We start from the raw sequence: 25,597 nt of genomic DNA, 5'->3' as shown, positions 1-25,597 counted from the left end.
ATGATATCAGAGCAGTACATGAAGTTTTTTATTATTTTATAATCCACTCGATAGTAAGTAGTACATCCATATACAGTGGTTAATCTTTAGTTATCGTAAAACTTACGGCTAAAACAGATAAAATAATTTCCATAGTTTCACATTCAACATACAGACATTCGCAGCTGCTATGCATGATCTACTTAGCTTTTGTTTTTCTTGTTCTTTTTTCTTGATAGGATAGCACACATTGTCGTCCATTGGGAACATCGTACAAACACTTATGCATGGCTATATAATTTCATTAATATTCTTCCGCCCCTATATTGTTCCTATTCCGGCGCCGTTAGGAGTAGGTTGTAGACGTTTTAGCATCTAGTTTTATAATATTTGTTGTAGTTGTCCAGTTTGAATTCTGTTCGTGTCGTGTTCATTGAAAATATTTATGAAAATATCGACCTTAGCTGATTTGGTTTACTTTAGTTTCAATCCGGCATCGTAAAAAACTACGTACACGCTCGGTTAGATATATATATATGGGTATATGAAAAGGTGATTCTGTGTCGGAAATATGTATAGATCAGTATGTACATCGCCTGCGGGCGTTTGGCCCGCCGATCGATCGGTAATAAATAGAGCTAGTCACTCCTTATTGCTACTGTATGCTATTACGTCAAACGTACAACATCCAAACATCAATGTTTTGCTTACTCGTAGTCTAGGGGTTTGATTCATCTGCGGAACTTAGACGGCTAGAATGCAGCTAACTTATTTCAAGTGTCTTCTTACGTGGTATACGAATGTATGCTGTTCTCGGGGAAGAGCAGGAGCTGGGGGGCCCTACTTTAGGTCCTACTGATGGGATGGTTAGCGGTCAATAAATATCGTACATGTCAAATTCGAAAATAATGTAGAACTTCGCCACAGCGTTTAATTTAATGGTAATAATAATATTAATGAATAATGGGTAGTTTGTTCATCTTATTGTTTTTTGCTATCACAAAAGTAAATACAATTCCAACGGAGAGGGGTCAGAATGGGGTCTATCTCAAATAGAAATCAGTGAAACTAGGATGACAATTTCACTCGAGCTTGAACACTTACAAACTAGCTTTAATCTCTAGTGGTTCTCTACAGAAAGGTTTACATATTTATAGTAATATTTATATCAAGGTTTATGGATATTCAACACTTAGAATTTAGCTAAACATATCTCATTTCAATTCTCGATCGCCCAAGGATTCAATTTATTCCATTGTACGTATAAATAAAATCATATCAAATGACTTGCTTGGCTTTACTATTTACAAGTGAGTTTCTTAACATGTCCAAACACTGAAGTTCAAAGGGCACATCTGTTTTTTTTTTTTAGGTCTAGCTGCTTAGATGTGTTTGTGTCTCTCATGATAGTGGGGGAAAGCCTACGGGTCGATCGCCACCATTTGCAGTGAAGTCTCATTAGAGGAAAGAATGTTGGCAAGTAGCTTTGGCGGCTTCTACAGTCCGAATGCGGCGGCGTAAGCGTGCAAAAGCTGAAGCACATAGTCGGCGCTCTCCTGTATAACATTACTGCCCAGGCTGTGCGGCCGTTGCGGCATTTCCAAGTCCATCTCCTCCAAGAACGCCGGCAGTTGCTGCTCCTCCTGGCGGCGTTGCTCGTCCGTCTCCACCGGCTTCCCGTCTGTGCCCTTTCCCCCGGGCATTAGCTCGTTCTATTCGTGCCCCGACCGTCGCGCCCTCTTGGCCGGCAAGCAGCCAGAATCGCTGTCACCCAGCGATGCCGAGCCGCAGCTCTTCCGTCCATTCTCGATGGGCGACGGCGAGCCAGTCGCATTTACGCCCAAAAGCGCCGGCGAGTTGGAGCTGCTGCCGCCCTTACCCAGCTGCTTGCCGCCCTCAAACTGCGGCAGCCACTTGGCCAGCTGCTCCTCGAAGAAGTTCTCCAGGTATTTGGCATTGGAGTAAGTTTTTGTGTCCTCCTGGCCGAAGATTCGGGCATTAGTAGGGATCGCCAATGGGGCTGAGTCAATAGTAACCCTCACCTGATAGAAGAGGTATGTGTTGGAGAAGATTAAACGCACGTCGGACACGAAACCGGCAATGTCCTTGTAGTGATTGGGACTGGAGGGATCCAGGCGCGTGCGGATCACATCCAGCGACATGGGGCTGCAAGTAGGAACATATTAAATATTTATATATACTTTTAATCGAGGTTAACGTTGAAATTTACCTGGACACAATCTCATAGTAGGATGTATTGGCTGGCGACTCCGGCTCCCGGAAGTTGAGGCTCTGCTCGTACTGGCAATACAGCTCCAGGCAGATGCGCTGCAGGATGCGCAGCTCGACGGGACTCAGCTCGCCGGAGGAGCCCTTCTCACTGCCCTCCGTCTTGGTCAGCTCCTTCAGGTTGACGCACAGCAGGCACTGCCAGCTCTCGCTCTCGTCCGGTAGCGAGCTGATCGCGGGGATGTGACAGTTCTGATGGAACACCTTCGGACACTTGTCGCAGCACATCAGCTCGCCTCCGTCCAGGCAGACGGCGCACCAGTCCTCGTTGGGATCATCTTTTTGTTCGTTTTTATTATTAACTGATATGATTAGTTTTGGGTTCGCATTCATGGTTCGGGTGTGTATATTCATGTGGGTGTGTCGTGTATGCATTGATTGTTTTTTTTTTTTTATTAATTCGAGTTGGTTTGAGTTTGAGTTCGTGTTGGAGTGTTGGTTTGGAATTGATTCAATTGTTAGTAATTTATTCGTGTCGTTCGTTTATTGCGCGCATTGGATTTTATTTGGAAAACGAGTTTATTTGATTTCGGAATGTTTGAAAATAGAAATAAAGAGAGCAAAGTTATGAGAATTTTAGAATTTTATTTGGTAAGCCGGCAAGCAAAACTAATGGTAAAGATGCAGCGTGGCAGCGTACCCAACCCAACAGACAAGTCTCCACACAAATGAGCATTTAACCTTCACCAGAGTCTAAAACTAAAGCGGATTTACGGCTGATGGATGAAACATAAGCAGGTAAGAAGCATATAACCACTCAAGGACTTAGGCAAATTGACTTCCTCCACCTTCTTTTCGTTTGGAATGACTCGGTCATGAGGTTCGGAAACTACAACGCCACACGCACATGAAGCACTTGGAGCGTTGGACAGCGCTGGAAGTACTTACCTTCCTGTGTGTTGGACAGATCCGTGGAGCTGTGGACCTGCGGTGAGGTGGTCTTGGTGCGACCCTCCGGCAGCACCTGCACCCCATTCGAGTCCAACTTGGCTATGGTGGCAATCAGGTCGTTGATCGAGTCATCCCGCACCTTGTCTATGGGCTCGGTGAAGTCCTTGGTGTTCTATTACAAAAATAAAGATTAGAAAACCAAATAAACTCAATTGTAATCTAAAGACCCACCTCATGGGTGCTGGGACTGGGCGTCTTTGGATTCGTCGAGGTGACATTTGAGAGTATCGATACAGCGGGCCCCAATCCCAGGGCAGCTGCGTTCAGTTGGGCACTGGAGGAGCCGTTTCCGAGGCCCTGGTGACCTGCACCACCGCCCCCCAGGCTGGGCGGGGTGCTGTTCTTGAGCGTGTTTGGAGATTTGAGTGAGATTTTAAAATTTTCCGATGTCTGGCGGCCATTCGCAAAAGGCAAAAGGGGACCCTGCTGCGAACACACTGAAAGCGGAAGGCAAAATGGTCGATGAGTAATGGGGAAAACCTAGCGATAAGTATTCAAAGATTATTTTGTAACTGGCCTACATAAATCCACAGAAATCCATTCACTCCGATTATAAAAAAATATTTTCTTTGAATAATAATAAGATAAGAATTCGTGTGAATTTACGTCTAAACTTTACTTGGTTTCCGGGAAATAGCTACCTAGTCATAAAGAAATTCCACGGTTTGCAATTCTGATCCACACATTCTTTCATATGAGAAGTTTTAGCTTGAAAAGTGTACTAAGTTTAACTTGGTTTCAACAAAAAAAATCCTTTATTAAAAACAACATTTAATGGGAAGTTATCTTTGTCACACATTAATTTATTATTATAGTATATAAATATGTATTTAAAATTGTACTGAGTTATGGAGCATTGAATTTATTTTTTAATGTGTTAATGCTAGAAACTGGAATAGTATTTTTTTGAGTACCTAGACGTATAGCTGGACTGCCGAATTAAATTACACATCATTTAAATAAAATAAAATGGGATGGACTGGTTAAACTCAATTACTCACTGTTCGACTGTTGCGCGGATTGCGGGATGTGCCACTTGGCCAGGCTGTGCATGCCGCCGCCGCCTAACTGCGGGGAGGTCTGCGGTGGGCCGGCATTAAAGCCAGCCTGGCTCCCATGAAACCCCAACGACTGCGGAAAGGGAAAACAGGAAAAAGGTTAAACTTCCGTTTCCACCATCATTAAACTTTGTTTTGAGCACTTACATTCTGCATGGCGCTCACATTCTGCATGGGATTCGACATCATTGGGGGTCGCTGCAGTGCACCCGGCGAGGGGATCTGCCCGCCGCCGCCCCCCGCCGCTCCGGCCATGGCCGCCGCTGCCGCCGCCTGCTGCTGGGCGTGGTTGGCCATGCGCTGATACTGCGACTGGAAGCGCGCGTTGCTGTTCATGAAGTTGGCGTCCCGCGGTCCGCCGCCTGGACCACCGCCCTGGGAGAAACCCTGCTGGCCGGGCATGAAATGCGGACGCATCTGGGGGCCCATCGACTGGTGGGCCGGCGCTGGTGCTCCTTGCGGCCCGCCCGGATAACTGGGCGGCCCGTTGAATGCCATATGGGCGTTGGGGCTCTGCGCCGCCTGGTTGTTCAGCAGGCCCCGCAGGCTGATGTCTGAAAATGCGCGAGTAGAAAATTAATTTTCCACCTTGTCTCTGGTCTCGTACTTTGCAGTCCGCCTCCAGCACTTACCCATATTTTGCGGATGCGTCGAGGAGCTCACGTGCGGCTGGCCGTGCCGCTGCATGCCCACTGGCGGCATTCCCCCGAAGCGAACTGCAACATAGAGGAAAACCCATTAAAAAGCTGTACCAGCCAGTGTCTAGCAGGAGGTAGCCTCTTTCTGGGAAAGCAGGCCTGCTCCTCCATGCAGCTGATATATCACTAAGTCAGGGAAACAGCAAGGGTAGATGAACTTCCGCGTATTAAAAACGAATAGTTTCCCTGGTAGAACAATTAATTAGAAATGAAGTGGGTTTATTTATTTAGAATAGAATTTTGGGAAAAGTACCACTTCAAGTTTGATTACATGAAAATAATCCTAAAGGATATTCGTTCGTTGATTATAAACTTCAGTGAAATCCCAAATGTACATGCTAGAATGACCCTACTACACATCAATGAAGTGATTATAAGCCTGCTTTTATAGAAGAAGGGAACATCTTAAAGATTAATTTAAACCCAGTAAAATCAAATTAAATGAAAATACATTAAAAAACATTTGATAAATGGTTCCCTCTTTACATAAACCTTAAAAATAAAAAGTAAGAAATAAAAATCATTCGTACCCTTACCTGGCCCGTCGCCCGGAAAGGAGCGACTCATGGACAGATTGTTGAACTGCTGCTGGGCTGCGTTGCTGTACAGAGGCGGTCCGTTCTGGGGTCCAAAGTTGACGGGCGGTCCATTGGGCGATAGGCCAGCTGGCATTCCGGGCGGAAGTCCGGGCCGCAGAGGAGGGGCCATGTTGGGGCTGGGCGGCTGGCGCGGTGGGTGCTGAGGCTGTGGGGTTCCGTTGGGCGAGGGCGTGGGCGGATATGGTTTGCCGTCCACAATGATGATGCCCAGCTGCGAGATGACCTTTTGCAGATCGGAGACCTGGTTCAGCTGAACCTGTATGCGCACCGGAATCTCTGGATTGGGAATATCCGCCCGCTGGCACTTGAGCTTCTGCAGGTGACGCACCAGCGACTTCTTGCTCGAGAGGATGGCAAAGTCGCTGCCCTTCTCCAGGGCATTCTGCATGAAGTCAATGCAGTGGTCCGTATTGTCGGACAGCAGCTGCAGCGTCTCCTTCTTCTCCACCAGCACCTTGAGTTTGCTGTCGCACACCTCGTTCAATCGCATGATGAGCTGCTTGCCCCGCGTATTGACCGTATTGGTGATCTTCACCGCCATGGCTGTGATCTCCTTAATCAGGTCCTTCTTCTTGTCGTGAATCAGCTGCTGGCGGTCATCGATCACCTTGGTGGCCGAGGACAGAAGGAACCGCTTGTAGTTAATCTCGGAGACGAGTGTGGACAGCGCCTGTCGCGACTCCGTGGCGATCTCGTGGGCGAACTTGTATTTGTGATCCCGATGATCGCTGAGCTGGCAATCGCGGCAGGTAAGCTTGTCGCAGGTCTCGCAGAATAGCGATAGCTTCTCCTGTGTGTGCAACTGGCACATGTGTAGTTTGTCCACGCCGGCAGCCCCGGCCAGCTGCTCGTTGTTGGCCTCGTCCTTGGGCTTGATCGTGTGATCCTTGGTGATCTTCAGGCGCTGATGGGCCTGCACGCAGCTGTCGCAAATGTACTCCGAGCAGTCAACGCACCACGAGGTGGCCACCGCTCCGTCGGAGCAGCTGCTGCATTGGATGCTCGCCGCGGCAGAAGCCTTTTGACCCTCGCCCGTCAAGCCCATGAGGCCGACTCCATCACCACTGTCACCGGCGGTGCACTGCTCAATCAGGAACTGGTTGTCCACGATGAACTCCTGCTGCGAGGCATTGTCGCACACCGGACAATGGATCAGTGGCGGGAGTGAGCGGTCCAGCTCCGAAAACTTGGTGCTCACGCATTGAGCACAGGCCACGTGGAGGCATTCCAGCAGCTTGGGCCGATCGTTGGAGCCGAGGAGCTGAGCACAGTAGACGCACTTGAAGAGGGTGAACTTGGCCGATGCCGATGAGTTTGACTCCGACTGGAAGAATAGAATAAGGAAGTTCATATTATAATTTAATATTAACATATATCATATCACTAATTAAATAAGCCTACACCTTTCCCATATTTTTATCCTCATTAAACAAGATTAATATTAGATGTTCAAATTGTCAACTCTATTCGAGTATTATAACTTCTGAAAATTTAACAAAATGCTTTTCAGGAAGACCTTATCTTAATTATCTTCAAACAAGCTAATCCAGATAAGGTAATCAGCATAATTTATGTGGTAGACTTATTATCAGGCTATAAAGTTAGGCCTGGATCATATAAGGACAGCACTTTCACTGCGCTTATTTTAGTGACCCTATCTTATCTTATCTTTTCCTAGTCAGATAAGGCAGCGGAACGATTTATGGACGTAATGCCCAAAAATATAAACTTCTGACGTATGGGACTTTTATGTAAATTTATGATTGATTTGGCGATAATGTGGGTAATAATAATATTTCTTAGTTTCATGACAATTAAGCGAGGCTTACACCCTGTCACTCGTCACTTTCAATCAATTCAAATGACCTTCTTTAATCAGTTTGCACAGTTTGCTCAGTGTCTAAAACAATATTATTAAAAGATTAGATTTAGCGGGTTATATAAACCATCTGTCTTATCTGTGAAAAGGCTTATCTGCGCTTGAACTTTGTGACCGGAAATTACATTCACTCTACACAAGTGGCCAAGATCATCTCTCAACGTCGCAGCCTTGAATCTTATGTACAATTAATAGCAACCACTTTTAAGGGGAGCTGGAGAATAAATAGTGCCGATGCTGGAGCTAAAAATTGGGGTTCCAACGTCTCCTTCATGGCCGCTCCACTGCCAGTGACGTCCCCAACTCTGTCTCCGAATGTCGCTGGGCGAAGATTGATTAGTTTTATCTTCAGTTGGAGCACATAAATCCAATTGATTGATTATGTTTGTGCTCGATAAAGATTTCTGCATTGGTGTGCGCGATTGCTTTACATGCAGCCGGCCCCAGCGAGTACAAAATACAGTGTATATATAGTATACACAGACATATAGCAACGGAAGCGCCATGGACATTGATGAATGCGCCACGACAGGCTGAAGGAGGAACCGAAATCCGGACTCCAGTCCGGACATTGCAGTGCTGGCAGGGGAGGGGAGGGGAGGAGATGGGCTGTAACTGCATCGCACATTATTTTCGCACACGGATCCCAGTGCTAGAGCCGATCCGGCGATCCATCTTCCGTCCGAAAGAAAGTTTCGCCTCAGTTTTCTCCAGAGCCCAACTGCCAACTCATCTTGCCACTTTCGAAACGCCTCGGCGGGCGCTCATAAATCATGCAAGAAACATCCATTTTATGGCCAAGTACAGTTGCGGTTAGTGTTTTATGTTTAAAAACATAATAAACATACAAAATTAAAAAATATCTCAAGTTTAAGCACTTAAAAACATAATAGATTATTATAATTATTTTTAATTGTTTTATTTTTAGTAGTTTCAATGAAAAAAAGTACTTTCAATGGAAAAATGAGCACAGCCAGATTTAAGCTCTGGTTCTCGAGAGAGAGCATGGGTTCGAACCCCACACCAGGCAAAAAATTTGGATACTTTCGGTCACTTTTTCGTCTTGTTAAATTTTTTTGAAACACACATGAGTTCCCATGAACTTAAAGAGTCAGATGAGCAATACAAGGTTGCGCGTTTTTTCTTCTCTTATTAAATATGAGCTGTGCAAACTTATTTAAATAAAGTCCATATCTTTCTTAATGCTTATTAAAAATTTTTAAAGTAAAATTTCTTTTGCTTCAGTTTAAATAAGTAAAAACACTTTACAATAACTATACTTGTGACCCTTGATAGTAACTTATGGAACTCCCACGTCTATTATTTTGGCATCCATTGTAGATGGTCGACCATTGGAGCGGAGGCAGGGCGTGTCGGCGTGGAGGCGGCTGTGTGCTCGGAAGGCTGCGTCCCACTTGAAAGCCATTCATCATGGGCTCTTCCCCATCTCCGCAAGCTTCTCGCCACGGCTCGGGCTCGCTTCTCGGACTCGGATCGGTCATGTTCGGGTAGTGTTCGGCGGTTCGGATCGGTGCCGCGCAACCCACTTAGAGTTGCCCAAGACCCGCGGCACTGGCCCAGAGAGCAGGCCATTATAAATGTGGCGAAAAACCAGCTGCTACCCCCATGTTTCCATCGCATCGCAATGACTTGACGCAACTGGAAGCGGGTAGCAAACTCGTTTTCTCGGCCCGCACCTACAATGCGATGCATATATAAATATATATTTATATACAAGCCATTAAAACTTCTGTGTATATATCTATGTCCGTAGCATCCCATCCGAATAAATGGCCGGGTCAGCATGTGGCAAGAATTTAAAGAATGATTTTCTGCAAGTAATTCGAATTAATAGATTTTCCAATCCTCCGAGCCACTCAAATGGAAAATGAAGCTGCCCCAAGCTAATCCAAACATCCTGTTGCCCTGAATTTCAGCTTTTGCATCGAGGGATTTGGGGAATCGCAGAATTATTATAAAAATCATCAAAAAAATTTATTCAGTATATGCTCAGCTACAGGGAGTGCGAAAGAGATGGAGATATGCATGCAGCAAATATGCTGTTTTCGCCACCAAGCGGCTCTTTTTTATATGCTTAAAGCCAGCAAGGTGGGGATTTATAATAAGAGAGAAATCCCAATTACAAATACATATATCAATTTGTTAGCATTATAAAGCAGGTCTGTGCTTTAAGATTAGGTTTGTAGAAATGAAAGCGAATAGTAACATTTTTAACCCATTAACATTTTTGGCATTTTCCCTCCATTATACGATAGCGTCCAATCACGTAAACCATTAGTTTTGCCACGCATATCGAAAAACAGCACGCTCACACGAAACCCAACTAAAATGGAGGCAAAAAAGAGGAGGGCAAAATAATTCTAAATCAATTTCAATTAGAAACTGCTGAAAGGATGCCCCAGCAACAGCAGCCACAGCAAAAATGGCAACTAGACGTACAAAAGCATCTGCACGAAGCTCTAGAAATGGGAATTGACGGAATGGCGACTTGACAACCAAAGCATGAATGAGTGCATTTATGATTGATGTAATTTTGATGAAAGTAAATTGTGAAAAAAAAGTTTTCCGCCCCCTTCTGGTACAGAAAACACTCCCGATTGGCTTGGCAACGGACTTTAAAAGGCTTTGGCGAAATTTAATTTCAAATTTATTTTCGAAAAAGTTTCAGTCTCGTTAGTCACACAGAAAACTTTGTTGCAGAAATTAAATGAAAGAAGTTCCACAACTGTATTGCGCCCCTGCTCGCCATACACATCGCACACTCTCTCCCCTTTCTCTTTTTTTCTTTTTTTCCACAGGTTTGACGCTGTCACAAGACCAGAATCGGTTAAAAGACAACGCAGACAACTTTCCGACATATTTCACATTCGAAAAGCATTTTCTCGGCCGCCATAATTCCATTAAATTGTTTACCGCCCTCCATCAGAACGAATTCCCCGGTGTCAAAGGCCTGAGATCTCTAGATATGGCGGAACTTCTCCTTCGAGAACAACCCCCCAAAGGCATGGTCGAAGGGCAATATATTGAATATTTGAAACAGCCGTACTGAAGCTATTCTACGGGTGAATATTATGGGAAAAGTTGGGTGATTAAGAAACAGCAGGAGATCAATAGTCTATCGGGAAACGTGATTGCAACATTTTAAATGGCTTAGCCGTTTAGTTTAGATGCAGATAAGCAGGGCTGTTAAAACGTGCTGGCTGGAGCTTGGAAAACATTTAATTTCCCATTAAATGGCTAGTGATTTAAAATCGGTTGACAACAATAACTAAATTAATAATATGTTTACATTATTGTTTTGTGTAGACACGTTTTCACATTACCTATCTATCAAGTAGAAATAATTTGGGAGAGGGAACTCTATTAAAAGTGGTTTTTAATTATAGGAAAACTATCTTTAATAACAAAATATACAACATTAATTTTTTTTTACCTAATTCTAGAAAAAAAGCAACCTTGTAATAATTGGAAAACTATCTTTATATTATGATAAGTTGAGGAAATAATGGTAAGCTCTATAAGTTCTATGTTTACCTCTACCTCTTTAATTATTATTAATTGCATTTCCATAAGTAACAACGCTGTTCGCTAGGTGCACAAATCCATTCGTGCATTATTGCCCCCAAATGGCTTCCATTCTGTCCTCTGTTGGCAATCACAGCTCCATTTGTGGTTCGGGCCCGATAAAAGGTATTCCTTGTCACTCAAATTTCCAGGTAGGCTTAAAATTTAATTAAGCTTTATATAAATGCAATTTGGGGAAAGTTTCGAATATGCCTCTGCGGGTGGTTGAGGCCGCCGTTCGACCGACCGGCAGTTGCAGCATTCGAGTTGCACTTTCGGGGGCCTTTTGCCACCCATTAGCCACCAGCCACCGCCCACATCGACGGCCACGCCCCACCGCCCGCTGGCCAGGCCATAAATCAGAGCAATATGAGACGTGCATCGAGGGAGGGCTGTCGTCCTGCTGGTTGCCTGGCGATTTCAGATAGAGATGAAGCCCCATGCTGCTGGTCCTTTTTGGGTTTCTTCGGATTTCAGGCGGCTGAATGCTCGACGATGGTGATGCCGGTTGATGATGGCCGACCGACCGACCGACCATCGCTTGTTTATTGTTGCTCCCTACATCAATTTCGCTTATTTTGCACATTTACAACGCACAAACACACGGCAGGCATCAGATGGCAGGATACGCACATGTCCTTTGAACTTTCGGACATGAGGAAAATCCTTTGATACAACAAAAGCTGAAAATTAATTACGTTTAGGATTTCAGCTACACAATGGTCCAATCTACAATCCATCATTCAATCGCAAGTCCATGCAACGTGACAAGGAAATCAGGGATTATTATGGACGAAACAACGAGCAGAACCTTTAAAGGGCAAGCCTATGCACATAATTTAAAGTTATAATTTACGCAAATATAAATTAACTGCATGTAGTTCGCTACGCTCTCCGTGCCAAGGTTCATTCGCCACAGTCGCCCGTTTTGGGCAAGGCGGATCCATTCGATGTGCTCCGTCGTCATGGTCGCCGCTTCATTAAATCCGATCAAAGTAATCGAATTGGTAATGCTCCCCAGATATGGGTAAATAAATTCCCAGATTCTTTGGGGCTGAAAGTGTGCAAGAATGGGAATTTCAATATGGAAGCAGGCCATATTTTTGTAGCCCAAGATATGATAACGATAATTAATGGCGGCCAAGGTTCAATAGATCATGGGCAAGTGGGAATCGAATCGCTTGAATCATCCATTTGGCATTTCCAAAACGAAATGAAGTGGCTCTATAAATGTTTCACCGCCAAACTAAGTGTGCAATCGTGTTTATAGAAAATCTATAAAGCACTCAAAAGGCAATGGGGGACCTCAGGTGACAGACCGGCATGGCACATCAAAGTACATCAACCTTATGATGATACTTTTCTCTTTCATCCCAATCCCTCGCATCAAATCCCCGGAGCGACGCAGACGAAACTTGCTCTTGAAATATTTATGAGTCTTTGCAATAAACTAAAATTTCAAAGACACAACGCTCTCTTCAAAATGGCCGCCATAAATTGGTAAGAAAGGCAGGTAGGGGCGGCGATGGGGACGGACGGAGGCAGATAGAGCCGTATAAAATATATTATACTCCCCATAATAAAAGCGAAAAACTTGATTGTACCTGGGGAGGTGGGGAGGTGGGGAGCTCGTGAACCAGGTGAACCCAGAGCAAGTCAGGGGCGTTTGGGGGGCGTGTCGGGCCAAAAGTTGTTGCGATTTATGCGACGCCATCGGGAACAGAACCAAGTTGCAGGGTCGGAAAAGGTGCAGCAGCTGATAAATATTAATGGCGCGGCCACCGCCAGATGTACGTATACGTACATAAAACAAAACCAATTCCTGAGTACGACATAAATAAATAAAATTGTAAATATCCAATACGCATTAAAGGGCATTCGAATCCGAAAGCGAATTCCAAATCGCGGCGGGCCCTTCAAATCGGATTCGTATCTATTACCAATGGAAGGGGAGGAGCCGGAGCAGCGCCATTTTGGCCCATTGGCCATTCGGTTTAATCGCGGACATATCCGGCCAACGTCGCTGCAATTTCCGCCCGGGAGATGGAGGAGGAGGGGGAGCCGGAGCAGAGTCAGGGTGGCACGAACCACCCGAAAGCCCCTCCTAATGGACAGACCCTAATGACCTTACATTACATTTCATAACGCAATTTGAGCGACCAAAAAACGCCATGTACACATACAAAATAAATTGCTACAAAAATGGTTTCATAAAAAGCATGATTCTGGATTAAGATACACACACATAGAGTTTGGATAAAAAAAAGCAAACAGACTTCGAGTTTTTTTACGGATACCCGGAATTTTCCCGATTTCCCCGTAAAACTCAAGATAATTTCAAGTGTTCGAGGAATTTTTTAAAGTCATTCCCCAGAAAACAGTACTATAATGTTTTTCTTTTGAAAATTTTGAAAGCTATCTTATATACTAAGGTCTGCCCATAAACGGAGACTGTTTATGACGGAACCCATTAAATATAATACTTTCGTATCCTTCGGTTCCTTTGCTCGAATGTCTCGAGTCACATCGCTCCAGTCGTAAAGATTTAATTGTATGGAAATCGTAAATGGCACGCCAGAACGAACAGAAAAGTTTTGCTTTATTTTATGAGAAAATCGATGGAACCCATTAAAAGCGGTGGCAACTGCCAAACTGTAGCTCCTAACCGAAGGAAGTCGCCCGGTGCTTATGTAAATAAAATTGCTTTTCACAGAAATGTCATCATTTGACAGACCCTTTCGATGGAACATTAGGGGATCCATAATGGCACTGATAAGTGGAAGTTCCGACCCGGAATGACACACCGAACGAGCAGTAATAAAGTGATTCATTGCGATTACAATGACAGCCAAGGGTTGCGAGTTAAGTAGGTTGATCGATTAGATCCTTTATCAGGAGACCCGCCTGATCAAAGGAAACTTAATGGCCGTTCAATGCTCCACGATTTGTCTACAAGGCTGGCAGTTACTCATTATTATCTGCTTTGTATCTAATGAGCTGTACTTCACTTGCATGGAAAATTTGCAATTTGTAGTATATTTACACAGCTGCTTGCTGGCCCAATAATGAAATGTTTACCTTAAAAACAAGAAAGAGATTAAACATAAACAAAAAAAAAAACCCCCAAGGACACATGAGCACAATGGAGAAAAGCTGGATGAGCCATGTCATACCATCTATAGCCTGCTAATTTATGTACTTTTTGCTTTAACTACGGTTGACATAAGTCATTAGACCATTATTGTACTTTGTAGCATCCAAATTTAATATAAAGATTATATATTATTATTTTTAAGAGTGAAAAACCACGAAATTCTTTTTCAGTAGATTTGCAGTACAAAACTCGACGGTTTACAGATGGGTCATTGAGAACAATGAGGTAAGGTACAGTTAGAAAACAACAGATATGAAATTTATTTCTTTAAAATGATATACCTCGAAAGTCTTTACAAGTATAGTTCGTAATGGATCATTAAAAACAATGAGGTTAGGCTAAGTTAGTTCCTAAAATGATATAACTCGAAATTCTTTCTAGGAATAGTTCGTAATGATATATTTTAATGAAGATAAATTACTTCCGGTTAAGTGCCGGTTAAGAGAAAGTCGACGGCATGCAGCTGGCTCATTATATATGTATATTGAGGTTAAGTTAAGTTGATAACGCCAGTTTTTATATTTTTTCTTGTGAGCTGTATAACTCAAAGTTTGAGACCACATGAATGTTTTGGGGTTAGAAAAACTCTACTGTTTACTGCCGGAAAGATGTAATAATTACATTTCCCAATCATGTAGCAAGCATAAATTCAAAATTGAATATTCCTCGCTGGGAGACGAGAGACCAAAGACGTGGAACCAGGAAACCGCAAACTAATGAACGGACTGAGCTGTCGGTGGGTTTGGTCCACTCCACGGATTTTGGACCCCAGGGCTGCTGCAGACGACGGTTGACGGTTGAGGGTTGGCTTGGACTGGGTTGGGCATCAGGGCGTTGCGGTTGCGCTGGTCCGACGAGCCGGTGGCCCTCGGTCTCTGGAGCTTACCAAAGCCGTCACTGCTGCTGCTGCTGCGGTTTGCGGTTCTTTTTGTGCCCGATGCAATTGTTCCTGCTCCCGGTGGCCATGGCATCTGCAGACACGTATACACCAAATATATACGTAGATACATTTTCCAAAATGGCGACTCCCCGCTGATGTAGATACACAAACCGGTAAGACTTCCCAGCCAGCAGGGGGCCCGAAAATCGTGACGTTCGTTGCAGGACTGGCAGACATATAACCGATATGCTACTAGGGCGTAGACGTAGGCGTAGGCGTATCTGGGGGCGTGGCAGCGAGACGGCTGCTGAACAAGCTGACGCAGCTCGAAAAATCTGCTTACATCTGCTGCTGGCTGCTGGCGGCTGCCGTAGGATTATTGGAGGAAATCAGACATTCTCGTTTCTCAGGACTTATGCAGCTTATAAAACTTTGCCTGAGACAGGGAATCTCTCCTGCGCTTTTCCCCTCCGAGGGCAGGAAAGCGCTCCACTTTAAAGTAACTTCAATTGGGTTTCCTTTTTGCCACCGACGCCCGACTGCACAATTTTTGTGTTGTTGTACCTTATAATCCTCTTTTTGTGATCGGATTATGTCCTGTGTAGCACCTAATCCCCGCACAGGAGTGCGACCAGGGTACACATGTTGCCAACGAACCCTCACCCGCGCCCGCGCCCGCGCCCGCACCCACACCACTTCCAATCCCAATCCCATGCCCATTCCATCCATCCATCCATCCGCACTGATCCCGCAGTCGCAGTCAACTTTAATTACGCACTGGACGCCGATGGATGGATTAGGGCGGCCTAACGCCCACTGACTGCCCGGGAAAAGCAATTAAAATGTGTATCTCTCGGATAAACAGGAGAACTTCCCTAAGTGGTACCACCTTGCGGGATTATTGCGCAATTAAATGTGAAGCAAAAATATTACTACCATCTGTTCGCTTATATGACGCACTTTCCGGAGACCCATTACCTAAAGTTCAAGAAGTTCAATTATATGAACGATTTAAAAGCAATTTTCTAAGCGCACTTATCGAAAATGTATTATAATAATGTATTTTAGCAGACGGTCGCAGGATAATGACAAGTAGTTTTTAATGTTGGGAGAAAAAACAGGTGTATGCGAAATCGGTTCGAACTCTTAAACAATAAAATTGCAAATGTATTTGTATAAAAAAAATTTGGACAAGGCGATTAGTATATTGATATGTGGTTAGGCTTGTATACCAGATTTCAGCTTCGAAAATCTCCTAACTTGTATATTTTGATTTCATGTTATACGGACAAGTATTACGGACAGAAAACCAGTTTTTATTAGTTTTCGAAAACCTTTACGTGACCTTCAACGGTTTGAAACATGGGAATACTCCTAATTCTTATGAGCCGTAGGGATGCTTGACTGTAGGCGCGATAATAGGCAGGCATTTAGAAAAATCAACGGCGCCGTTTCCGCCGAGGATGACAGGTGAAGGTTTATTAACTGTTGGGTGTGAGAGGCAGGTAGTCCGTGAAAAGTGAAAAGAGAAGCATTTTCCGAGATCTATCCGGGCAGATTGCAGGGTAATCAAGTTAATTAGAAACTTTACTTTTTACTTATTCCTATTTTCCACTTTTTCGTGCACCTAACGACTTTTATTCGGAGGGGATCTGAAGCTCCCTAGCACGGAGCTCTGGCCATCCGCACTTTGCCTTCTCCTCGTTTTGCTTTGCTTGCATATTCTCATCAAATTAGAGTTAATTGTACATCATTAAAGGCAAATTCTTAGAATTCATTTCGGGTCTCGTCGGTATCTAACAAAATGGCGTCGTACGATTTTGGGTTTCCATTTATTACGGTGTCAAGCAATTTAATTACAACCTGTCGCTTGCATGGGGCAGCACACAAAGTGCACACTAACGAGCGTATAGATGGGAGTATTAAATATGGCCACGTCGAGGGTTGGAAAAGTGCATTGAGGTGCATCGGTTTGGAGATGACATATGGATACTCGCCAACGGGCACTTCCCCGTCAGCTGTCACTTTTAATGACATAAGCCCGCCATTTTGACAGGAGCGAAAGATTAATAGGTTTCTCGTTTCGGTTAAGCTTCAGTGATTTTGAATGGTTTGCCAGTATCGGGAAGCTGAAAAACCTCCAACAAAGCAGCCCCTAGGTATAATGGCTTTTGAAACAGAATACCTTCAAAAGTGCTTTCGATACATACATATAAACATCGTTACCATTAACTAAATTAAAAGCTTTCCTGCCTTCTTGAAGAGAATTATTGTAGGTTTATGAGAAATTGACTATCCATGGACGTACAAATTTTAAAATCTAAAAAAAACTTTGGTGTGCTTTTAACCCAAGGCTAACGCTTGAGTTTCGCGATATTGTATTTTCTGCTTTTGCCTATAAAAGTTACTTTATAATACGTTCTTAATGTATTCATGAATAATTTTGACAGTGCACTCCGCTTTGTTAGGTCTTGCATAAATTAAATAGAGTTATTTTGGGAATAACTTAAGGAATATTTATTTTATGTTATAAAATTAACATACAAATCTAATAAAAGGATAACTAACTAGATAAATAATAGGTTAATTTAAATTGTGATTAAGGGGTTTTTACTAGACTTACGCTTAACTAGTGATATAAATATTTGGGTTCCTGGTTAAAAATAAATTACCCTTTCTATTAACATCTCCCAGAAAGTAAAAACATAAGTTACACTAGACAAGTATCTATAAGATAGTATTCTTAAGAAACACAGAACTTATTCGTTTGAGTCCCCATCATCCGTCATGCTGAGCTCCACACCTTGCCTTGGAGAAGCAGAATCCACTTAATAGGTTACACAAACAGTTTGCCCACATCAGAAATGGGCATTGAGCGATCTGGAGGGGATTTAGCTGGAGGGCTAAGGTCGGAATTGGTCGACGGCGATCTGGGGGACTGGGACTGGGTCTGGGTCCCGGAGTCTGGGGCCTTAAGTGCCCCCACCGACCGCAGTAAACACAATCGTTTGCATGATTGACGGGCGGATTGAATGAGTGCATGTCATTCCCAGTCCCTGTTCGAGTTCGAGAGAGAGTGGGCACTCCAAAAGGCACCACTCAAGGCAAACATTTATTTGCACAGGTCGCAGGAGAGGAAAGTTCGAGTATTGAATACAGTCAGGCTTCCGTAACTGAACACGTCATTTGTCGAAAAGAAAATTTGATCTAAGGTGACTTTTAATTAACTAAAAACGTGTTTTAGATTTACTTCACTCATATGAGATAATTTATCCAATTAATACTATCTTAAGTAGTTATCTAAGTTATCATATTTGAAATTTTTTGTTAAACAATAATTGCATGTTTTCAAATTATACAGTTAGTGGTGAATTATAATTGTATATAACAAGCTTTTAAATTGCCCAATCTAAGTTCCAATTAAGCTAGTTATTTTCGGTAGGTCCAAAAAATATACTCCAAGTTCAGTCGCCAATTGGCGTGACTAACAGTACATATTAAGTACAATGCATGAACTAAAGTTTGATAAGTAGTATTCCCATTAAAATACGAAATTTGAAATGTAAAGTTTGTTAAGAAATGTTTATGAAAATAATTTTATGTTTATGTTTCATATAAAAATAATAAAAATGTAATAAAATAACTCAGTATTTATGCGTTTGGCTAGCTTTGTTTTTATACAAATATTTTTCATATAACTCACATAAAATGTATTGTTTTTTAAAAAGTATTTTTTGTTTAGTTAAAAACAAAGAAATTCAAATATTAAAAGTAATAAACTTGTATAATTATAATATTTATAGGCTAAATAGCTCAAACAATTTTTTGTCTGCTGTTAGCTAGGTTCTACTGTGGCTGGAAGAGCAGCTCAAGCACGACGGAGAGCAAACAGAAAAGACCACAAACACACTCTCGCTCTTCTGGAGAGTGGCAGCTGCAGCTGATCTCCAGTTCCAATGGAAGACAGGAAAGCCAGCCAGCGTGCTGCTCCGCTCGCACCCACAGCGGGAATCGAAGACCATCGGCACGAGACTTCAAATTAAAACTACACTGGAGAAAAAAATTCAACTGAACCATCTAGTTTGCATTCTCAAATAATTTACATCTGTAAATGAACAGTATGCTGACCAATAAGTGTCCTACATTTCTTTGTAATCTTTTTTATTAATTATTAAAGCTTATTCAGCACAAATTTTTCAACCTGGAGACAAATATTTTGAATTTATTGGGTCTTTCTTATTAAACAGTATAATATTTTATTATCAGAACGATTTTTGACATTGCTTTGACTCTGGACATTGATGTATCATCTACATAGAGGATTTCTAAATACAATACCATATTAACACATGTAAATTTTATTTTATTTGTTTAAATCCCTTACAAAAGTTCACGTTCTGTATGCAAGTTTATTTAACATACAAAGTTAAAGCTACCATATAACATCCTATTTTTTCCCGGTGTAAAATCTGGGACTGGGCCGCGAAAGTGAAACAAACTCACATATGCCCGCTGTTTGTCTGCCGCCTTGTTGTGTGAGTGCTGGCGTTTGTTTGCTTTGGCCTGGGAAAAAGATAACAAATGCTTTTTGCACGAGACTCGAAATGGTTGCTTGATAAGAGGAGCGCCCAGCACGAGAGCGCATCAAAATCAAACCCAAACAATAATTTACACTGAGCTGACAGGGGATGAGCACTTTACATATATTTATATACACATGATTAGCCGACTGTTTGTTATCAGCGGCGAGAGCACGTGTAATTAGGCGGCCTTAGTTAACCTCAATCGGGCGGTGATTACAGGTAAGACTTAGACTAAGTACCCACCCTTTTCTCGGCGCTGTCGCAGGGATTGCTGAGGCTCAGCGAGGAGGAGCTCATCGACGAGGTGGGGGGCACTCCGCTGTCCGTGCTGGGCGTCCTCATCTGGGGCAGGGCATCCGTGGGCACAGCGTCCAGTTGCTCCTGCTTGATGCCGGCAATCAGCGGCAAAAAGTCGTTCTTCAGCTGCTCCAAGTCCATATCCATGTCGGCAATATCCTAAGATTTTACCGCGTGGGCGGTGTTTTTTTGGTGTTTTCTTTTTTTTAATGTGGGCGTGCTAATTATAGCAACCGATTTTGGTTGACTGGACGACCAAGTGTTTAATCACCAGCTGTTTCCTTGGAACAGCATGGTTATTATTGTTATGTTGTGCGGTTTATTGTTTTGGAATAAGTTGGTTTGGTTAATCCATTCCAATGGTCACACACACACACACCACTATACAGGGGCGCGCGCAGACACACACACACCGACACGAGCGTGCAAAATATGATTTTCACAAACGAATTTCGCTGATTTTTATTGACAATTGTCTTTTTGTTTTTGAATGCTAATGCATTTTCATTTCACCTTCGACTTCTCGGCTTGCAAAAATACACACATATACGTATATATGTACTCGACCTCTCTTTCTCGCAGAGCGACATCCACAACTTTCGTTTTACTTTACATATACACGTTCGCTGCGCTCGCTCGAATTTCGCTATTTTCCCGTCTGGCCGACACTTTTTCCAGCGATTTGTGCGGCATTTGGCCAGCACGCGCGTCTAAATTGTCAATTCGCGTTGCGAGGGCGCGTTTAATGCGGTTTTATTGCAGTTATTCGCTGCGAAAACACACGGTCTCACGGCGTTTGCTCTCGTTGGACGCTTCTTCTGTACAAAAAATGTTCAGCCATTTTGGATTCAATTAATTCATGTCGGCGTTGCCAGTGCGTCGGTATGCCGTGGGCCGTTACACACGGCCGTGGCGACGTAAGCGCCTGCGGTCACACTAAGAAGAGGTGTGGCAGCCCTGCCTTTGAATTTATCCTTCGTTTCTTCAACTAATTTGAATTAATGCTGGTTAACTTTTACATTCTCATGTGTATTTAACATATTATGAATATTTTCAAACATGCCCTTGTGCGTTTTGGTGCTAGTAAATAACAAATTTAAACTTACATTGTTACGTACTCCACTCTGTTAAGCCATTACGTTTACGTTGAATAACAGAAAAACTGTTAACTTTTGGCGCCTTAGCTGCGGTCGCACTTCTAAATTAAATAATTAATAAAAGCTTGAATTTAACTAAAAGGTGGGTATTTAAATATAATTTAAAAACTAATTTAAAGTATACAATTTTCAAATAAAAATAATTCAAAACCATAAATACGGTTACTTTATAAATCAGCTGTGCGCCAAAAGAGCAAGAAGAAGAAGCGTCAACACACGTGTGGGAATTCGTACACTTCGTATTCAGAATTGTTTATTTAATGTTTTTAAGCCGGCTAATAAACAACTACGCCAAGGCAGGTTAATTATTAGTAAACTTGCCGTCAAAGCAAAAGCTAATAGGAGTTTGTGCCCCTCATAGTTCGCCTGAAAAGCCTCAGTAATCCCTGGAAGCGCCACAAATCCTTTGCTGAAGCCATGTCAGAGGCCCTCGACAAGCTGGAGTTGGAAAAGGAAGCCAGGAAGGAGGCCAAGAGCCTGGAGGATGAGGCCGTCAAGGAGACCAACCGGATCAAGCGAACGCTGAAGCGCAAGAAGTGGGTTGACTGGAAGGAGCAGGACGAGAAGGATGCGGCCAGTGGGGTGAAGAGGCCGCCCTTTGATCCCGCCGAGCGAATCAAGCGTAAGAAGAGCGCCATTCTGCTGAGCTACTGCGGCGCTAACTACTTTGGGATGCAGCGCAATCCCGGAATGCAGACCATTGAGGAAGAGCTCTTTAAGGCCATGCTCAAGCACAAGTGGATAACGGAGGACAGCTTCGAGCAGGTGCAGATCGCCTGCTTCCAGAGGGCCGCCCGCACTGATAAGGGCGTATCCGCCGCCCGGCAGGTGTGCTCTGTCAAGTTGCGTGAGTTGGGGGAGCTAATCCTCAGTGGATTTCATTATTTGCATCACTTTTTTTCATGATCGCATCCTTTTATTAGCCGAGGAGCTGGACCTGGAGGCCTTTAATGCTGACCTGCCTGAACAGATACGCCTCTTCGGCGTGGAGCGCGTGACCAAGGGCTTTAATGCCAAGGATCAGTGCAACGCCCGGACCTACACCTACACACTGCCCACCATGGCCTTTGCGTCATGCGAAGAAAAAGTGGAGGAGTTGCACGACACCTTCCGCATGTCTCCAGAGCTGCTGGAGAAAGTCAAAGAAACTCTAAAGCTTTACGAGGGTACGAAGAACTTTCACAACTTCACCAGCAAGAAGTAAGACAGTCAGTTCCATACGTCTTCTTTTGTTTCAACCAACATACGATTTTTGAACCGTTTAGGAGCTTCCTGGACCCCTCTTCCAAGCGCTTCATCATGTCCTTCACGTGCAGCGAGCCATTCCAGAGCCCCCAGGGCATAGAGTTCGTCACCTTGAAGGTGAAGGGTCAAAGCTTCATGCTGCATCAGATCCGCAAGATGGTGGGTCTGGCCATTGCCATTGTGCGGGGCAACACGACCACGACGAGCTTGGAGCGGGCTCTAACTGAGGAGCGCCTGGATCTGCCGATGGCCCCTGGACTGGGCCTTGTGCTGGACACGGTGCACTACGAGCGGTACAACGATCGCTACGGCAAGGACGGCATCCACAACCCGCTGACGTGGGAGGCCCAAGAGGCGCAAGTCAAGGAGTTCATTGAGCGGGAGATCTTTAGCCAGATCTACAAGACGGAAGCCGAACAGCGCAACATGCTCGACTGGATAGGAACGTTGCACTACCACTCGTACGACACGCGAAAAGATGACGCTACTCCGCCCACGGATGGCAAGAAGAGTAAGGATGGTGACGACGACAACGATGAGTGAGCACTCAGGTTAAGTGGATTTTTATAGATGCAAGATGTTTGGAAGAGTTGAATTTTAATATATAATTCATATATGTAACTGTATGTGTGAAACTGCTAAAGAGTTTACCTTGCAAATTGAATGTGAATCTTAGCCATCAATTATTGATATATATATTTTACCCGGCCAACTTCCAAACTTAGACAATAAGTTAACATGCAAAAGCGGGTTGTTTAATTGTCGTTCAAAAGTATAAAAGCATTTTAACCTAAAAGCGGCCGCCCTTCTTCTTTTTGTGGCCACCTTTGCGGTGCTGCTGCCTTGGCCCGGGGGTCGGCTCCTGGTAAACGGGCGTGGCGGGCGAGTTCTTGGTCAGATTCACGCGGTTGGACATGTCGCTGCAAGGAAGAGTTAAATTAGAAACATAATCTATCGATTCAAAACCTCAAGAACTTACTATTGATCGGCTGCTCCCGAGGCCATGCCTTGGGATCCCTTGATGACATCCTTGCCGCGCGCTCCTCCTCGCTTCTTGCGGAAGCCAGTGCGCTCGTACTTGGGCAGCCAGCGCTCCGGATCGGGACCCACTTCGGCGTTGTAGTTCTTGGGCAGCTTGCCTTTTCGTTTGCGGTTATGGTTCCTCTTCTTCTCAACGGGAGTGCTCGGCGAGGCTTCAATCTTGGCATTGGCAGACTTCTTGGCCGCCTTGGCGGACATCACCCAGTTGGCCGCCTCAAGGGCATCGATCTCGGATGCCGTGGTCAGCGTTTCCAGTTTGGGCAGCTTTCTGCTGAGCTCAAGGGCCCGTTTGGGCTGGAACTGGGCGTAGGCGATGACCAGCTGGGCCAAAACCTTGGTGTCGTTGGGGTTTAACTTGAGCAGTTCTTCCAGCGAGCTAGCGGCCGTTTCGGAAGCGCCGCCACGCAAATGGAACTCGGCAGCCTGGCGCCACATGTCCGACAGATCGCCACTGCTCACGTTGTTCTTCTTGTACCAGTCAACGGCTGACTTGAGCAGCGCCGAAGCAGCCGACTTGTTGTCAGTGCCAAGGTAAAGGGACACCAGGGCGGAGACAATGCCGGGCTTGTATTTGGCCTCGCCCAACGACAGTAAAGTCTCAATGGCGTCCTTGCGATTGCCCTGTGGGGAGAAGGATCATAAGGATAAGTTTCGCTCTACGGATTCCATGGCAAATAATAGACTCTACCTGTAGCAGTTGCAGTTGAATGACGGCGAACTTGCTGATAAATGCATGCGACTTGTGAGCTGCAGCGAACTTTTGGAGCTGATCGATAGCCTCCCTGTGCTTACGATCCTTGGCCAGCTGGCTGCAGCGGATGAGCAGCGCCTCGAACTCCATCTGCGGGTAGGTCTGGGACAGCTTCTGACTGAGCTGTTGCACCTGGTCGCCGGCGTTGGTGTAGAGGGCCAACAGGCAGTTGTTGAGCGCGATGATTTGCTTCTGGCGCGAGGTGAGCTTCGGTTCGCAGGCGTCGGCCAGGGCAGCGCGTATCTTCTTCTTGGAGTCGAAGACGTTCTGGTCCTTGTTGATCACCACAGAGTTGTTGCTGGCCACGGCCACCAGGGCCGCGTCCTTGGGCTTGTGGCGCAGGCAGTCGGCGTAGATGGTGCCCGCCTCCTTGATCTTGCCCTGCAGCTGCAGCACATAGGCCAGCTGGACACGGATGACGTCCACCTCCTCGAGAATCTCCTCCTCGGAAGCGCCCTCCTCCTCGAGGAACTCACGGCAGAGCTTCTCGCTGGTGCGCAACTTGCGCTCGGCCTCGGCATACTTCTGCCTGTTGGCCTGGATGCAGGCGCTGTTGAAGTACTGCTCATAGGTGTCCTCCGGCACCTCGGGCACCTCCTTGTCCTGGTCCACGGCCAGGTTGGCGGCCACTGCGCTCAAGTTGGTGCGACGCTCGTCCTCGTACTCGTCGCTGGTGTTCTTGATGATGTCGCGGTACGAGTCCAGGCATTCATCGTAGCGCTCCAGGCGGTATAGGACCTGGGTGCGCAGCTCCTTCAGGTTGGGCGGCAGGGGCTGCAGGCCCGCATCGTCGATGGTTTTCAGCGCCTGCTGCTGCTTGTTCAGGCGGTACTCGCAGTAGGCCTTCTCGAAGACCAGCGAGGACAGACGGTTCTTCTCGATGAACTTGTAGGCCTCCTCGAACTTGGACAGCTGCACCAGGCACACCACCTTGCAGTGCAGGGCCGTGGGATCGTCGGGAGCCACGCCGAGGACTGCGGGAGATCATCAAATGGGTCAACAAATGAGTATATCTTCTGCGAGTTCCAAAAACTTACTGCGATTTACTGCCTTGACGGCCTTGTCGAACTCGCGGTTGTTGCCGAACTTGTGCACATCGGCGTAGGCCGCCTTGATCAGCGCCTCCTTGGGATTGGCGTCCTTGGACATCCTGATTGCTTAGCCGGTGGGTTAAGTGCTAAAATACCTTTGATTAGTGGACCTAAACTTTCGCCTTCTGGTTAACATGCAACTTTTGACAGCAGCAGACACATCAGCAAGGCGGGGTTGCCAGATTGGCATTTCTATCAGTCGAATGTTGCCAGAGTTCCTGGGAAATTATTTAAATATTTATTAATGTTTTAACAAATAAAGCTGTTTTTGCAAAGTGGTTAATTAATTAGCTTACTTTAAATATATTTCAAAACATATTGAAATGGCTTTTTTACAGAGCATTCCAAGTTTACACACTT

General features: G+C 44.8%; 3 protein-coding genes across 8 annotated transcripts; 1 reads left to right on the top strand and 2 right to left on the bottom strand.

The window, feature by feature from the left end:
* Positions 1 to 6: 6 nt before the first annotated feature.
* On the bottom strand, positions 7 to 20,806 carry LOC108031566 (transcription intermediary factor 1-alpha). 5 transcript variants are annotated; one of them, XM_017105121.3, is made up of 10 exons: positions 19,899 to 20,806; positions 5,506 to 6,898; positions 4,910 to 4,993; positions 4,425 to 4,831; positions 4,221 to 4,350; positions 3,391 to 3,656; positions 3,157 to 3,331; positions 2,210 to 2,570; positions 2,022 to 2,145; positions 7 to 1,955 (listed from the first exon to the last, which is right to left on the bottom strand). In XM_017105121.3, the coding sequence occupies exons 1-10, from the start codon at positions 20,097 to 20,099 to the stop codon at positions 1,692 to 1,694; spliced, it is 3,405 nt and encodes a 1,134-aa protein (XP_016960610.1). In that variant the 5' UTR covers positions 20,100 to 20,806; the 3' UTR covers positions 7 to 1,691. The 5 variants fall into 5 exon arrangements, with proteins under 5 accessions (XP_016960610.1, XP_016960613.1, XP_016960609.1 ...); XM_017105124.3 differs by having other exon boundaries at positions 2,210 to 2,546; positions 5,512 to 6,898; XM_017105120.3 differs by having other exon boundaries at positions 7 to 1,958; positions 19,899 to 20,805.
* Positions 20,807 to 21,135: 329 nt separating this feature from the next.
* LOC108031706 (pseudouridylate synthase 1 homolog) lies at positions 21,136 to 23,150 on the top strand. Of its 2 annotated transcripts, XM_017105369.2 has the most exons (5): positions 21,136 to 21,191; positions 21,288 to 21,409; positions 21,471 to 21,956; positions 22,033 to 22,309; positions 22,375 to 23,150. In XM_017105369.2, the coding sequence occupies exons 2-5, from the start codon at positions 21,370 to 21,372 to the stop codon at positions 22,895 to 22,897; spliced, it is 1,326 nt and encodes a 441-aa protein (XP_016960858.1). In that variant the 5' UTR covers positions 21,136 to 21,191; positions 21,288 to 21,369; the 3' UTR covers positions 22,898 to 23,150. The 2 variants fall into 2 exon arrangements, with proteins under 2 accessions (XP_016960858.1, XP_016960860.1); XM_017105371.2 differs by lacking the exon at positions 21,136 to 21,191 and having other exon boundaries at positions 21,292 to 21,405.
* Positions 23,036 to 25,412, bottom strand: LOC108031705 (signal recognition particle subunit SRP72). Its single transcript, XM_017105368.2, has 4 exons — positions 25,184 to 25,412; positions 24,084 to 25,120; positions 23,334 to 24,016; positions 23,036 to 23,274 (listed from the first exon to the last, which is right to left on the bottom strand). The coding sequence occupies exons 1-4, from the start codon at positions 25,293 to 25,295 to the stop codon at positions 23,145 to 23,147; spliced, it is 1,962 nt and encodes a 653-aa protein (XP_016960857.1). The 5' UTR covers positions 25,296 to 25,412; the 3' UTR covers positions 23,036 to 23,144.
* Positions 25,413 to 25,597: the final 185 nt, after the last annotated feature.

Source organism: Drosophila biarmipes, chromosome 3R (genome assembly GCF_025231255.1).
Source record: "Drosophila biarmipes strain raj3 chromosome 3R, RU_DBia_V1.1, whole genome shotgun sequence".
Taxonomy (NCBI): Eukaryota; Metazoa; Arthropoda; class Insecta; order Diptera; family Drosophilidae; genus Drosophila; species Drosophila biarmipes.
Note: the sequence above shows the minus strand (reverse complement) of the source record. Positions and strands in the feature narration are given on the sequence as shown.

Excerpts from the sequence above, each read along its gene's own strand:
- LOC108031566 (XM_017105120.3), bottom strand. The coding sequence starts at position 20,099 with ATGGATATGGACTTGGAGCAGCTGAAGAACGACTTTTTGCCGCTGATT. Across the intron at positions 3,657-4,220 it reads ATCCGCGCAACAGTCGAACA|TGTGTTCGCAGCAGGGTCCC; the intron begins GTGAGTAATTGA and ends TTCCGCTTTCAG. Across the intron at positions 2,146-2,209 it reads TACTATGAGATTGTGTCCAG|CCCCATGTCGCTGGATGTGA; the intron begins GTAAATTTCAAC and ends TCCTACTTGCAG.
- LOC108031706 (XM_017105369.2), top strand. The coding sequence starts at position 21,370 with ATGTTTTTAAGCCGGCTAATAAACAACTACGCCAAGGCAG. Across the intron at positions 21,410-21,470 it reads AAACAACTACGCCAAGGCAG|TTCGCCTGAAAAGCCTCAGT; the intron begins GTTAATTATTAG and ends TGCCCCTCATAG. Across the intron at positions 22,310-22,374 it reads CACAACTTCACCAGCAAGAA|GAGCTTCCTGGACCCCTCTT; the intron begins GTAAGACAGTCA and ends TGAACCGTTTAG.
- LOC108031705 (XM_017105368.2), bottom strand. The coding sequence starts at position 25,295 with ATGTCCAAGGACGCCAATCCCAAGGAGGCGCTGATCAAGGCGGCCTAC. Across the intron at positions 25,121-25,183 it reads CGTCAAGGCAGTAAATCGCA|TCCTCGGCGTGGCTCCCGAC; the intron begins GTAAGTTTTTGG and ends GATCTCCCGCAG. Across the intron at positions 23,275-23,333 it reads TCGGGAGCAGCCGATCAATA|CGACATGTCCAACCGCGTGA; the intron begins GTAAGTTCTTGA and ends TCTTCCTTGCAG.